Source organism: Sphaerodactylus townsendi, linkage group LG12, assembly GCF_021028975.2.
Source record: "Sphaerodactylus townsendi isolate TG3544 linkage group LG12, MPM_Stown_v2.3, whole genome shotgun sequence".
NCBI lineage: Eukaryota > Metazoa > Chordata > Lepidosauria > Squamata > Sphaerodactylidae > Sphaerodactylus > Sphaerodactylus townsendi.
In genome coordinates this window covers 54,480,690-54,492,965 of record NC_059436.1, presented here as the reverse complement: position 1 = coordinate 54,492,965, position 12,276 = coordinate 54,480,690, and the positions used below count along the sequence as shown (strand labels likewise).

Here is a 12,276-nt window from a genome sequence, read left to right as displayed (position 1 = left end):
TTTTTAAAATTTGTTGTTGCAAACTCATTCCAAGTTCTGCCCCACAGAACCCACAGATAGAGGTTACACTGGCTGATCCCGGCAGCCCTCTAGGATGGCAGGCCATCAAGAACTGTTCCAGCGAGTGGGAAGGCCAGTGTGGCCCTGGTTACAGGGGACAATTTAACTGAACAGGAGTCGACAGCAACACAACAGTCCATAAACATATACGAACTCTCAATGGCATCTGCTTTCTGAGGCTCCTCCACGGCACAGGTTGGGGACGTAACCTGGCACCTTTTGCATTCAAAGCCGATTCACTCCACCTTCTTCCTTAACACGGCAAATCATATTAACAGAAATGATGCATCACCTGACTCACCCCTGCTATGACCTCTCCAGAGCACTCTGTTCAGGTGTGGGAAATGCTACCTTTCTAAACAGGTTAGAAAGAGCTCCAGGCAGGGTGGGAAACATGAGAAAGGGTCTGGCTGAAGAGCAACGGCTGAAGGGTGGAGGATGTTTTACTCAGGCCAGGGAAATAAGCAATGAGTACAGATTACATGTGCACGGCACCGTTCAAAAAGGAGGGGGTGAGGCATATAAAATAGGGTTGTCATATGAAATAAAATGGTAAAATCTTAAGCTAAACAAACCTCTCTGTATTCCAAAGTCACTGCAATAAAATAAAATTGTAATCTTCCAGGGTTGTACAACACAGAGAAACTTGTTTGAACAACACAGAATCTGGGGCTCATTCCGCACATGCAGAATAATGCACTTTCAAACTGCTTTCACTGCTTTTTGAAGCTGTGTGGAATGGCAAAATCCACTTGCAAACAGTTGTGAAAGTGGTTTGAAAACACATCATTTTGCGTGTGCGGAAGGGGCCTAAATTAACCAAACTGCTGTGTGTAGCCAACTTGGTCTGCTGCTGCCATGCAAACAGAGAGACTTGTGTGAGGCACCTGAAAACTTAAATTGCATTGCTTACATCAAAATAAATTCATCAATTTTAAAGTGCCACAAGACTATCATTTTGGCAGCATCAACAAAACATTATTTTGTTTTAAAGTTTGCACACCTACCCACCCGCTCCACTTTTGGGGCAGGCATGTTCAACTAATCCATTAACTGTCCAAATTATACTTGTTCACTGTATATTTATTAAAAACATTTATTAGCAGTCTTTCTTCCTTACAGCTTACAACATAGAAAAAAACACATAAAATAAAATGAATTTAAAAAATTAAAACAAAATTTAAAATGACAGCTCAGAACTCACAGTAAATGTAACCAAATGCAATCCTAAATAAAACCCTCCGGGGATGGGGCGGTATAAAAGTTTAAATAAATAAATAAATAAATAAATAAATAAAATTGCCTCCCAAAGATCAAATGATTGGTGGGACAGTCAGGAGATCCTCTCTTTGTGATCTTAACTCTTGACAAGTAACCTTTTCAAATTAGAAAAGTTAAAATTGAGACTTCACATTTTTCAACTAAATCCTCTATTTTAAATCTACATCACATCCCTAGATCACCTGTGCAATGCTTCCCAGCTGGCCTCAAGAATTAAAGTGAAATCTGAAGTCCTACGTAATATAGCCAAACCAGAGGCGTAGCAGGGGGGGGAAGCACCCGGTGCACCGGTGCGTCCTCTGCCCCCGTCGCGCCCCAGAATGCCCCCAGAATGCCATGCCATGCCATGCCCCCAAAATGCCCCCACAGGGGCACGCACCCAGTGCGTCACGCACACTCTTGCCCCGTCTCTGCGCCAAACGCAGTATGGAATGAACTTTTGGTGCTGATTCCAATTTTATTATATATGTGAAATAAAGATCAATTCATTTTAGTTAAGATCTTAATTTGCTATCTTTACTTAATACCTGAGTCATAGTTTTATAAACAACAGCGAACACACTCAGTGGAACTTACCATTTACATTTCCACACTGAGGAAGACAACAGAGGAACTAGAGAGAACAAATGATAACTCTGAGCAAATGGAGTTATACAAAAACCTATTTATTTAACACAGCTTGCACTCTTAGCATTCCTCCTGAGACAGCTTCCAAAACTCAATATAAAAAAGGAGAAAAATCTCTCCAAAAGGCAATACAAGAGAAATGTTAAGAGTACAACCAATGGGCCAAATTTTTAAAAAACCAAAACGTTAAAAGCACCATGAACAATTTAAGGCAAGAACACAAGTTTGTCCATATAAGAACATGGGACATGCCCTGCTATATCAGCCCAGGAGTCCATCTGGTCCACAGGTGTCAAACTCGTGCCCCTCCAGATGTTGACTACAGTTCCCACCATCATGCTGGCAGGGGATGATGGGAACTGTAGTCAACATCTGGAGGGGCCCGAGTTTTGACACCTGTGATCTGGTCCATCATTCTGTTTCACCCAGTGGCAGACAAATACAGGGTTAACAAATACAGGAAAAGTTTGGATTTATAACCTCTGCTTTTCTCTACTTTTAAGGAGTCTGTTTTAAAAAATATTTTTTTCAATTTTTCCATAAATAAAAGAAGGGAATGATACAAAAAAAGAGAAGGGGGAAAGAGGGAGGGATGCAGTAGGAACAACGACAGAATCTGCATCAACAGCTTGTTAAACTGGAAAAACATCAATTACATTCGAAATAAAAAAGAGAGGCTTAATACATAAGTTTTCCAACTTCTACATATTATCATACTCATGTAAATAATTCATTTAGAATTATTTGTGATTGTCCATATGTAATAAAAAGCTATGTATATTAAAGAAACATTAATTTGTGTTCATATACTTCAGTTATATTAGCAAAGCATAAGCTTAGTATTAATATGCATAAATAAATTATGAAGATGATTCCCATTTTGCTCTTGGATTATATCAAAATCTTCTATTCATAAAATTAGTCAGATATAAAATTGCCATATATAGCTACATTTAAAGTATCACATATAAACATTCTCTCATGTTTTCTGTACAATTCTGTTAGATGAGAAATTCAAATTTCCAAGTAAAGTCAACAAAACACTTTCTACATTTAGTAACTATAAAATAACTTCTTACTACTGTTGTAATAAACTTAACAAAAGGATACCCAACAACATCTTTGTATTATAACATCTCCGTTTTAAAGACCCACCCAAATATTAAACTTTGATCGTTATGAACATTTCAGTGTAAATTAATATCCAAATGTTTTGTCTTTTTACAAATCTATCACATATACCTTTAAAAAATGAACCAAGTTTTCTTAATTTTCTCAACAAGTACTCTTGCGGTTTTATTATTGTTAACTGTTAAGAAAAAGTGTTTTATAAGATCATTATATCATTGTATCTTTAATTTTAAGACGTGACTAGTTTTTTGGAGTCCCAGTATATACATAACTTTAATATACATAACTTTGTTATCTTTTTGAAAATCCAGTACTTATGAAGAAATAAGTCAATTTTTCATTTTTTTGATGTTTTTACAAATCTTTTACAAATGTTTTACAAATATAAAAAAGTAAACCAGGTTATTCATAACATTCTAATATATTCTTGAATATTTTATTAATGATTTACTAATTGCTATAAAAAAGTATCTAGCAACATAATTGTTCTATAACACCAATAAATTTGGAACCTATTTAATCCTCGGTGTTCTAGTGGGGGTCTGTGCAAAAATTTGTATCTAACACTTTCTTGTCTTTTTAGAAACCCATCACATATGAAGAAAAAATGGACCAGTTTTTTCTTATATTTTTTATCCGTTTTCTTGCTGTTTTCTGGATGATTTTTGAAATTTTCTGGAGGCTTTTCTTTGTGATCCAGATTTCCTGACGTTTTTTCTCTAGAATCTATTCTTGAATCTTTGAAAGAAGCTTCATCTGTCAGACATATTACCAGCTCTTTGACTTGAGTCACCATTTCTGTAATTGTATTCGCTGCACATAGGGACAATTCTGAAGCAGATTGAATTATCCAGTAGTAGGCAGTGAATCCTGAACCAATTCTGCAACTTTATACATTATCAAAAAAGTTCTCACAAGTTGAAATGAATTTCTACAGAATCTTGCCAAATTCTTTTTAAGGTCTCTTTTGCTTATTATTTTGGGAGTTATCTGGTATTTCCCCTCTTCCTTGAACTACAGCTCTTACAGCATTCTGTATTCTTTTCTCATAACTGGTGAATATATTCCAGTTGAATCTGGGTTATTTTTACTTTGTCTAGTATGCTCTTTTGGATTCCTCCATTAATTACTGATGTTAATTCCAATTAATATTCGGTGATTCCCTCTTTACGTCTTTACTGCCTTTGAATTCAAAGATCTTATGGATCTTATATTATCTGAGGCAGAAGAGTTTGGAATCCATTCAGTAGCAAAGAGTCCCATAAGCAGCTCCACTCCAAAAGATGAAACAAATCTCAAACGATGGGTTATAGCAAAAGGATATCTCAAATGTTTATAAATCACTCCCAAAGTTTTCAAACTGAGAAGAAGTCCTCATACCTCATTATGGGAGGATAAATCGGCTTTGTAGGCGGGCATCCATCTTGAATGTCTTGAGACTAAGGCTGTTTCCGCATGGACAGATAACAGTGACCCAGGGACACTAAAAACTGCGTCCCTGGGGAGGGGTTCACATGGCCGACGCTGCTGCATCGCAGCAGCGCCAGCCTCGCCACTCCTGAGCAGCGTGAAGGCACTGCTTCCAAACCTCGCTCCCTGAGCAAGGTTTTTCAGAAGCAGCGTCTTCCAACCGTGCAAACGGCAACGGATAGAAGGCACCATTTCCCCCCATACCGTCGTGGAACGCCGTACCTCTCTTCCTGGCTTCCGGCGCGTCGCAGAGGCCAGGGGACACGCCCCCCTGGCCTGCGACTCCAGAGCTGCCGCTCCAGCCTATGGGGGGGGGGTGTCCCCTGGCCTCTGTGATGCGCTGGAAACCAGGAGGAGAGGTACAGCGTTCTGCGACAGCACAACCTGTGCGAAGGCTGCACTGCTGCCTGCTGCCTGTGCGGTCCCACGCTGAAAGGGCCCTAGAGTTTTAAAATCCATTTATTATAGTTCTAACAACAGCTTCTCTTTCTTTCTTGGTAGAGATATCTTTTTAAGAAAGAAATTCTTCAGTGTTCAAAATATTTTTTACTGCAGATCCAATAAGAAAACTGAAACAGAAGAAAACAAAAGTAGGAAGCTTAAAAGATATGGGTGATGGTGGTGAAGAGGCAGCCGCTTCTGCCAAAACAGCATGCTTGCAGTCACTGATCCTGGATTTCATCAGAGCTAGTGGTCAAAACAACCGAAACCAGCCCACCTGTCGAATTAAAGGTCCTCAAGAAAAAATCGAGGGGGCCAGAGTTAGACCTAGTCTACTTATTAGCCCCTTTCAGTGAGTGCAGCCAGGAACTAACAAAAGCTCAGACTGAACGAGATGCCAGATCTCCTGAAGCCTACCTTTAAACATCTCAAAGCAGCTTACAATCGCCTTCCCTTTCGCTCTCCATAAAAGACACCTTGTGAGGCAGGTGGGGCTGAGAGAGTTCAGAAAGAACTGTGACTGGCCCAAGATCACCCAGCAGGCCTCGTGTGGAGAATCAAACCTGGTGCTCCAGATAAGAGTCCACTGCTCTTAACCGCTTATACTACATGGGCTCTATAGAACATGGAGACCACGGCCTTCCTCTGATGGTGACACCTAGTATTGAAAAGTTTAGTGTCTCTAGACATGAAGGTTCCTTTAGTCATCATGGCTCATATTGGCAGACCTCTCCTCCAGGAATCTCTTTCTAAAGCCACTAATCCTCGTGGACATCACTACGTCCACTGCAGCAAAGTCACAATTTAATTACTCACTGAGTGAAAAAGAAACCTTTCGTTTTTTAATCCCTCATAACCCAACTTGAAAACAATGATCAGAATCAACAAACAGCTTGGAATGCCAGACAAACCTGCTGTGCGGAAGTTGTTTCACAGCTGGGGTATCACCCCCAGAGAGGCCCCGAATCTGGCACTTACTTCAGTCAACAAGGGGCCTTTCCCCACTTACCGTAAGCCCCGTGTTACTCTCCTCATGTAGCGCGGGGTCCCGGGGCACTCCCCACGACGGGGCAGCAACAGCGCAGCCGCCCTGAAGCTGCCGCTGTCACGCCCCCTCAGCGCGCGGCATCCCTGGCGCTGGAGAAAAAAGCGCCTTTTGATGACCCTGTGCGTCGTAGGGATGCAGAGCAGCGCGCGGCATAGGGGGGATCAGGGTGATATTTCACTCCAACAAGGACCCGAAGAAGTTTCGATCATTCTCTCACTTTTTAATCCTCGCAACAACCCTGCCAGGTAGGTTAGACTGAGAGTGTGGGATTTCCCAAAGGTCACCCGGTAAGCTTCAATGGCTGGGCGGGGATCTGGACCCGGGTTTCCCAGCTCACACTCCACTAAGCACGATACCACATCCGCATGGGCTAAAATTCTGCATAAGAACTGGGTGTGTGAAGGGTGCCAGAAAGGGATTTGGCCGGGGGACGGCAGGAGCCAGCCTACAGGGAGGCAGGAGGGGGCAGGGCGGGGGTGGGGCTTGGCGGCACGCAGCCCAAGAGCCAGCCTGCTGCTGCAGCACCAGTCTGAGCCCCGTCCATCCTGCTGGCTCTCTGGCTCCTGTAAGTGGGACCGGGGGGGGGGGGGGGGGGGCGTGGGGAGATGGTCATGCCCCTGGGTGCAGTTTAGCCCTGGTACAGTACTGCCTGCATGGCAGAATTGGTGGCGGGAGCTGAAAAGAAGCAACACTCCCACAGATCAGAAAGGACGAGGGAGGGTTCCAGAGCCCCTATACCAGTGATGGCGCACCTTTTTGAGACCAAGTGCCCAAATTGCAACCGCAACCCCTCTTGTTTATTGCAAAGTGCCGACACAGCAATTTAACCTGAATACTGAGGTTTTAGTTTAGACAAAAACAGTTGGCTCCGAGGTGTGCGTTACTCAGGAGTAAGCTTCGTGGTAGTCCGTGGCTCTGCTTTGAAGCAACCGTTCAACTCTTCCAATGGGTGAATCATGACCCTAGGAGGGTTTACTCAGAAGCAAGCCCCATTGCCAGCAACCGAGCTTGCTCCCAGGTAAAGGATTGCGCTTTAGTTGTTCGCATGAAAATTAGTGGGGTTTAACAGGGCTTATCAGGGTCACCTACACTGCTTCCCCAAAACTAGGTCTTAGGTTTAATGCTAATAATCAAGTACAGAGGCCCAGGCCAGCCTAGATGTGAGGGGGGGGGGCACTCTGTTTGTGCCCACAGAGAGGGCTCTGAGTGCCACTTCTGGCACCCGTGCCATAGGTTCGCCACCACTGCCCTATAAGGACTTCTGATCTTACTGTAAACTACTCAGTGCAATGCCCTTCCATCAGCCGTATCAACAGGGAGATTCACTAAAACCCCTTACCGTCAAAGGCTATGCATATGCAACGGGAATTGTGTTGACTCTATAGACCACATTTTACTTTATTGTCCACTTTACACAGCACCCAGAGTCAAATATTTGTCGCCCCTGCTACTCAAAAAAGAGTATGCATCTGACTTGCACAAGATTACCTTTCTGTTGGACAGCCCCGGTAGTGATGCAAACGATGCAGTCACCAAATTTTTGGATTTGTATATAAAACAGCGCTTTAGGAGCAAATCCTGAACATCAGCCTTCTCTACCTGTACATTTATTTTAGCTTCCCTCTACTTGGTTAAGTGGATCTGTGTATATAATGTTGTTATGCCAATGAAGGTTCTTTGTTGTTGTTGTACTCAGTGCTAGAGGGCAGGCTTTGCATACATGAACATACATGAAGCTACTGAACATACTGAATCAGACCACTGGCTCCGTTGAGGTCAGTGTTGTCTCCTCAGACGGGCAGCAGCCCTCCAGCTCTTTCGCCTCTTCTCCCGCTTGATCCTTTCTTCACTGGAGTTGGGGGGGCTTGAACCTGGGGCCTTCTCCATGCCAAGCAAATGCTCCACCACAGGCCCACGCCCCTCCCCAATACATATACATGTGTGTGCGCGTGCACGTGCGCGTGCACCTATGCATGTGGATACACATATTTTCCTAAATTCAGTGCTAATAAAAACACTCTCAAGTATTAGCTCCTGTGTCCCTGGAGAGCCTGCAGCCACTCCGACAGCCCAGCAGTCTGCTCTGGGATAAGGCAGCTCCACGCGTCCGTGCTTTTATGCCCCGGCCGCTTTTACACGGCACGTCCCAGCTTCAATTTCTGCCGGTAAAAAGGCCTTGCAAAACCGGGCTGGGAGAAATCTCTGACCAAGAGCTTGGATGAGGCTCTGCTAGTCAAGCTGGACTCTAGGACCGCGGCTGGAGAAAGGGATGTATGTTGTGCACCACCAAGTGTCCCAAATGAAAGTCTTCCCACACCTGCTTTTCAATGTGAAGTTAACAATTCGGGGGGGGGAGGGGGCTTGCTGCTGCTGGCACCCTTCGAAGGGGACTAGATTATGCCTCACAAGTTGCTAGATGGACCAGTGCTTGGATTCACTGCAAGCCAGCCTTACGCACTCGTTACTCTCTGCATGTGGGGCAGGTGACTCGCAATGCGCTTTGACATGCTATTTGCTGCCAGCCTCCTCAAAAAGCACTGCTGGCTTCCGAGACTGTGCATTGCACCAGCGTGTGGTTAACGCATGAACCTGCGGCGTCCTCATTGATTGCCTTTTTGGGTAAGCGAGGCTGCGGGACTGCAGCAGTGACAGCAGAGAAAGGGGCGGGAGAGGCAGCGTTGCGCGCACCTGTGTCTGGATACATGTCCCGTCTCCAGTTGCTTTGCCGTGCCAAAAGCACCCCCTGCGCGCTTTCAAGGACACAGAACTCCACACACACAAAAGCCTCAGAACGCTGCCTGTTCTCCTTGCCACCACCCCTGAAGAGCAGCAGCGGTGGGCCTTGTGCCAACCTGCTCAGGAGGGCTAATCAAGTGAGACCGCAGAGCACGCTATACTGGGAGGGAGGGAGGGAGGGAGGGAGGGAGGGAGGAAAAGGAAGGAAGGAAGGAAGGAAGGAAGGAAGGAAGGAAGGAAGGAAGGAAGGAAGGAAGGAAGGAAGGAAGGAAGGAAGGAAGGAAGGAAGGAAGGAGGGAGGGAGGGAGGGAGGGAGGGAGGGAGGGAGGGAGGAAGGAAGGAAGGAAGGAAGGAAGGAAGGAAGGAAGGAAGGAAGGAAGGAAGGAAGGAAGGAAGGAAGGAAGGAAGGAAGGAAGGAAGGAAGGAAGGAAACCCCTTTCGAAAAACAGATCAAGCTAGGAGAAACAGCAGCAGAGAGAGGAAAGAGAGCAGGAAGGCTTCATTAAAAGAGGTCCCTCGTGGAGTGTACTACACAAGAACAGCCCTTTGGATCAGATTCCATGATCCATGAAGGCCAACCATCTGTTGGCGCCTGCCAGGTACTGAGAAACCCACACGCAGGGCTGTCTGTCCCCAGAACCTGGCATTTAAAGGCATGGTGCTTCGGTACATGGAGGTTTCATTGATGCATCATAGCCAACTGCTGTTAAGACATTTCCACTCTGGGAATGTATTGAATCCCACGTGAAAGCCAGCTAAGCTAGTGGCCCTTGCCCCCTCTCACGGCCAATCAGTTCCAACGGATCTCTCTCTTTCCCTATTGCTCAACCAGAGGAAAATCTCTCTTGGTCTCTCTTCATACTAAAAGTTTGTATGGCAATGGCACACATGCACACACCCCTGACATGAAACTTGAGTGCCATCACATTCAACCAAACTGACATCAAGTCTTGTCCCATGAGGGACAAATTCCAGCTCCCGGCTCTTTCCTATTTCTATCCCTTCTTCCTTCAAGGAAACTCAGGATGCTACAGATGGTTCTCTCCTCTCCATTTTTATCTTCATGCCAATCCTGCGGAGTAGGTTTAGGCCCATCTGAGTGGGCAAAGAATGCTGAGCAGGGAATTGGACCCCAATCTCCCTGGCCCTCTTCTGGGACACAAACCACTATACCAAATCGGTGACCAACCCACACTGCTCATAATCTAGTCATGACTATGTGATCAGCTCATATGGCAAAATGGGCACAACTTCAGGATCGAATATGGGAGACGTGTGTACAACCCTCACGTAGTCCTAAGGCTTGCTGGATGGCCTCACGGGATCACTGGAGGACGGGAGGATCATGAGCATTGCCTTGGAGGAAGACTGGGATAAAAATGTAACATTCTGCTTGAATAATTGTTCCTCTTTTGCAGATTCTGTTTTGCATTTTCAAGTTCTGAATACTTTGAGATTTTAAAAAATAAATGTATCCTAGGTTATATTTCCGGGCTCAAGGCCACTGTGCTGAACAAGGGTGAGCGTAAGGGTGATTCGGGGCTCTGAAGTTCACCCCCACCCCCCCGATATCTCAGATTCACTGGAAAGCCGCCCACTCTTGCTTTTAGAATCTCACCCGGCATTCTGGTTTAAAGGATGCCATCCCAATCAATAAGGGCTAAAACCCAATCTTTAAGAATGAAATCTCAGGGAGCTGAATTCTCATGACCACATTTTGTGCTGTTATCTACACAGCATGCTTTTGAACGCTGCAGAAAAAGCGTATCTGCAAAGAAAAAAAAATCTCCAGATAATTCAAGAAAGTGAGCCAAGCTACATACAAAAAAGGGGGGTGGGAGGAATACCCACCAGAGTCTATTTTTTCCGAGGCAAAAGGTCCTCCCAACCCTTTCCGCCTGAGCTAAAGTCACCCACCCCCAGTCTCTGCTCAAAGGAAAATGCAGCGCAGCATAAGACCATGCTTCAAGAGACAACTAATTCTTCTCCATGACAGCACCCCCACCCCCCACCCCCCACAAATCCCATCTGAATTCCAGGCCAGGAGGGAGAAACAGAGGCCTGGAAGGATGATTTTGACAGTTTCAGAGGGAGGAGGCAAATTCTTCAGGTAAACTTGCTTTGGGGGAAACGAGCGGGTTGGAAAAGGATCTGGGCTGTGCTGCCTCAATGTTACCTCATGTTAAGTTCCCCAGTAATTTTGCTTCCTCTCTGTTCCCTCCTCCTAATTGTTAAAATATTTACCTGTGTCTTAATTCCTTCAATGACATGGCCCTTCTGGGGAAGGAGGGGGAAGAAAGTGACTCTTCGTGTTTTGGATGGGGAAGGGAACTCTACACCCCCAGGAAGAAATCCGATAATAAGTCAGGAGGAGGCAAGCAGTTTCTCTCCCCACCCCACCCCCGCTCGCCTCCACCACAGACCCCCACCCTGGGAGATGCTCGGGAGGATGTCGGGTGCTCCTTGCAAGCCTCTCGACATGACAGGGCGCATGAATCACCGCCAAACGCGCCAGCTCCGGGAGAAAGACAAATACCTTCTTGCCCATTTGCAGCCATAGAAATAATGACACCCCAGCCAGCTTTCCCTCTTGGCCGTTAGTTTCTCCATCCTGTCCCCATCCCCACCCCTTTCTCCCTCTAAAATCTGCAAGGCAGATGCCAGGGATAACCGGTGCCAGGCGCGAGCATGATCCCCGCCAGCGCCCACGCCTTCCTTCTGCTGAAGTGGCACATGTGCAGCCCCCACACCGCCCTCCCCCGGAGAGAAAACCAGCAAAGATCACTTCCTGCCATCACAGTGCAAAGCTTTCCCCCCCCCCCGCCCCCAATTCCCCACTGCCCAGGGAAGGAGAGGGCGACACAAGACACAGTCGTCATCCTTGGGAGAGAAAAGAACCAGGACTTACAGTATGTCTTTCTGGTGAGCTCTTCCACAACTTCAGGCTTCAACTTGCTGTTGGATTTCCCCATGGCGGCAGGGCGGATGCGTCCTCCAGACTTAAGAGCACATCAATGTTGACAGACAGGCGCTCAGTGGAGAGTCCTGTGCATGCAGCTGGGGGCAAATGAAGCGGCGCTCCGGTTTGGAAACCGGGCGGAATCACCCTCTTGCAGCAGAAGAGACCAAAAAGCAACACCAACCCGACCCAGGAGGACCAAGGGCGGGAGGGCCAGGCAGGGAGCAGAGAAAAAGAAGGGGGGGCGGGGGGGGGCGTTTTGTGCGCTGAGCTGCAATCCGGCGTTCCTGGGGGGGTTCCTTGCTGGGGAAGGGGGGGGGGGCGAGCTGCCTGGGTCTTCAACCGAGCATCAGCGGGCAGCAAAGAGCCATTCTGCCCGACGGAAGGGGCTTCTGGGGTCTGCAGGGAGGCCGAAGGCGGCGGGGCCACAGAGACCCCGCGGGAGCCGAGGACGCCCCCGCCCCGCAAGCGAAGGGGCTCGGGAGGAGGACGCCGCTGCTGCTGCTGCTGCTGCTGCTGCCGC

General features: G+C 46.6%; 1 protein-coding gene across 1 annotated transcript in view; it reads right to left on the bottom strand.

The window, feature by feature from the left end:
* Nucleotides 1–11,961, bottom strand: part of NCS1 (neuronal calcium sensor 1) — a 116,046-nt gene extending 104,085 nt beyond the window's left edge. Inside the window, exon 1 of the mRNA XM_048513144.1 lies at nucleotides 11,703–11,961. Within this exon, the coding sequence (XP_048369101.1) occupies nucleotides 11,703–11,766 (64 nt within the window). The 5' untranslated portion in view covers nucleotides 11,767–11,961. The remainder of the gene's footprint in view (nucleotides 1–11,702) is intronic.
* Between the last annotated feature and the right edge of the window lie 315 nt (nucleotides 11,962–12,276).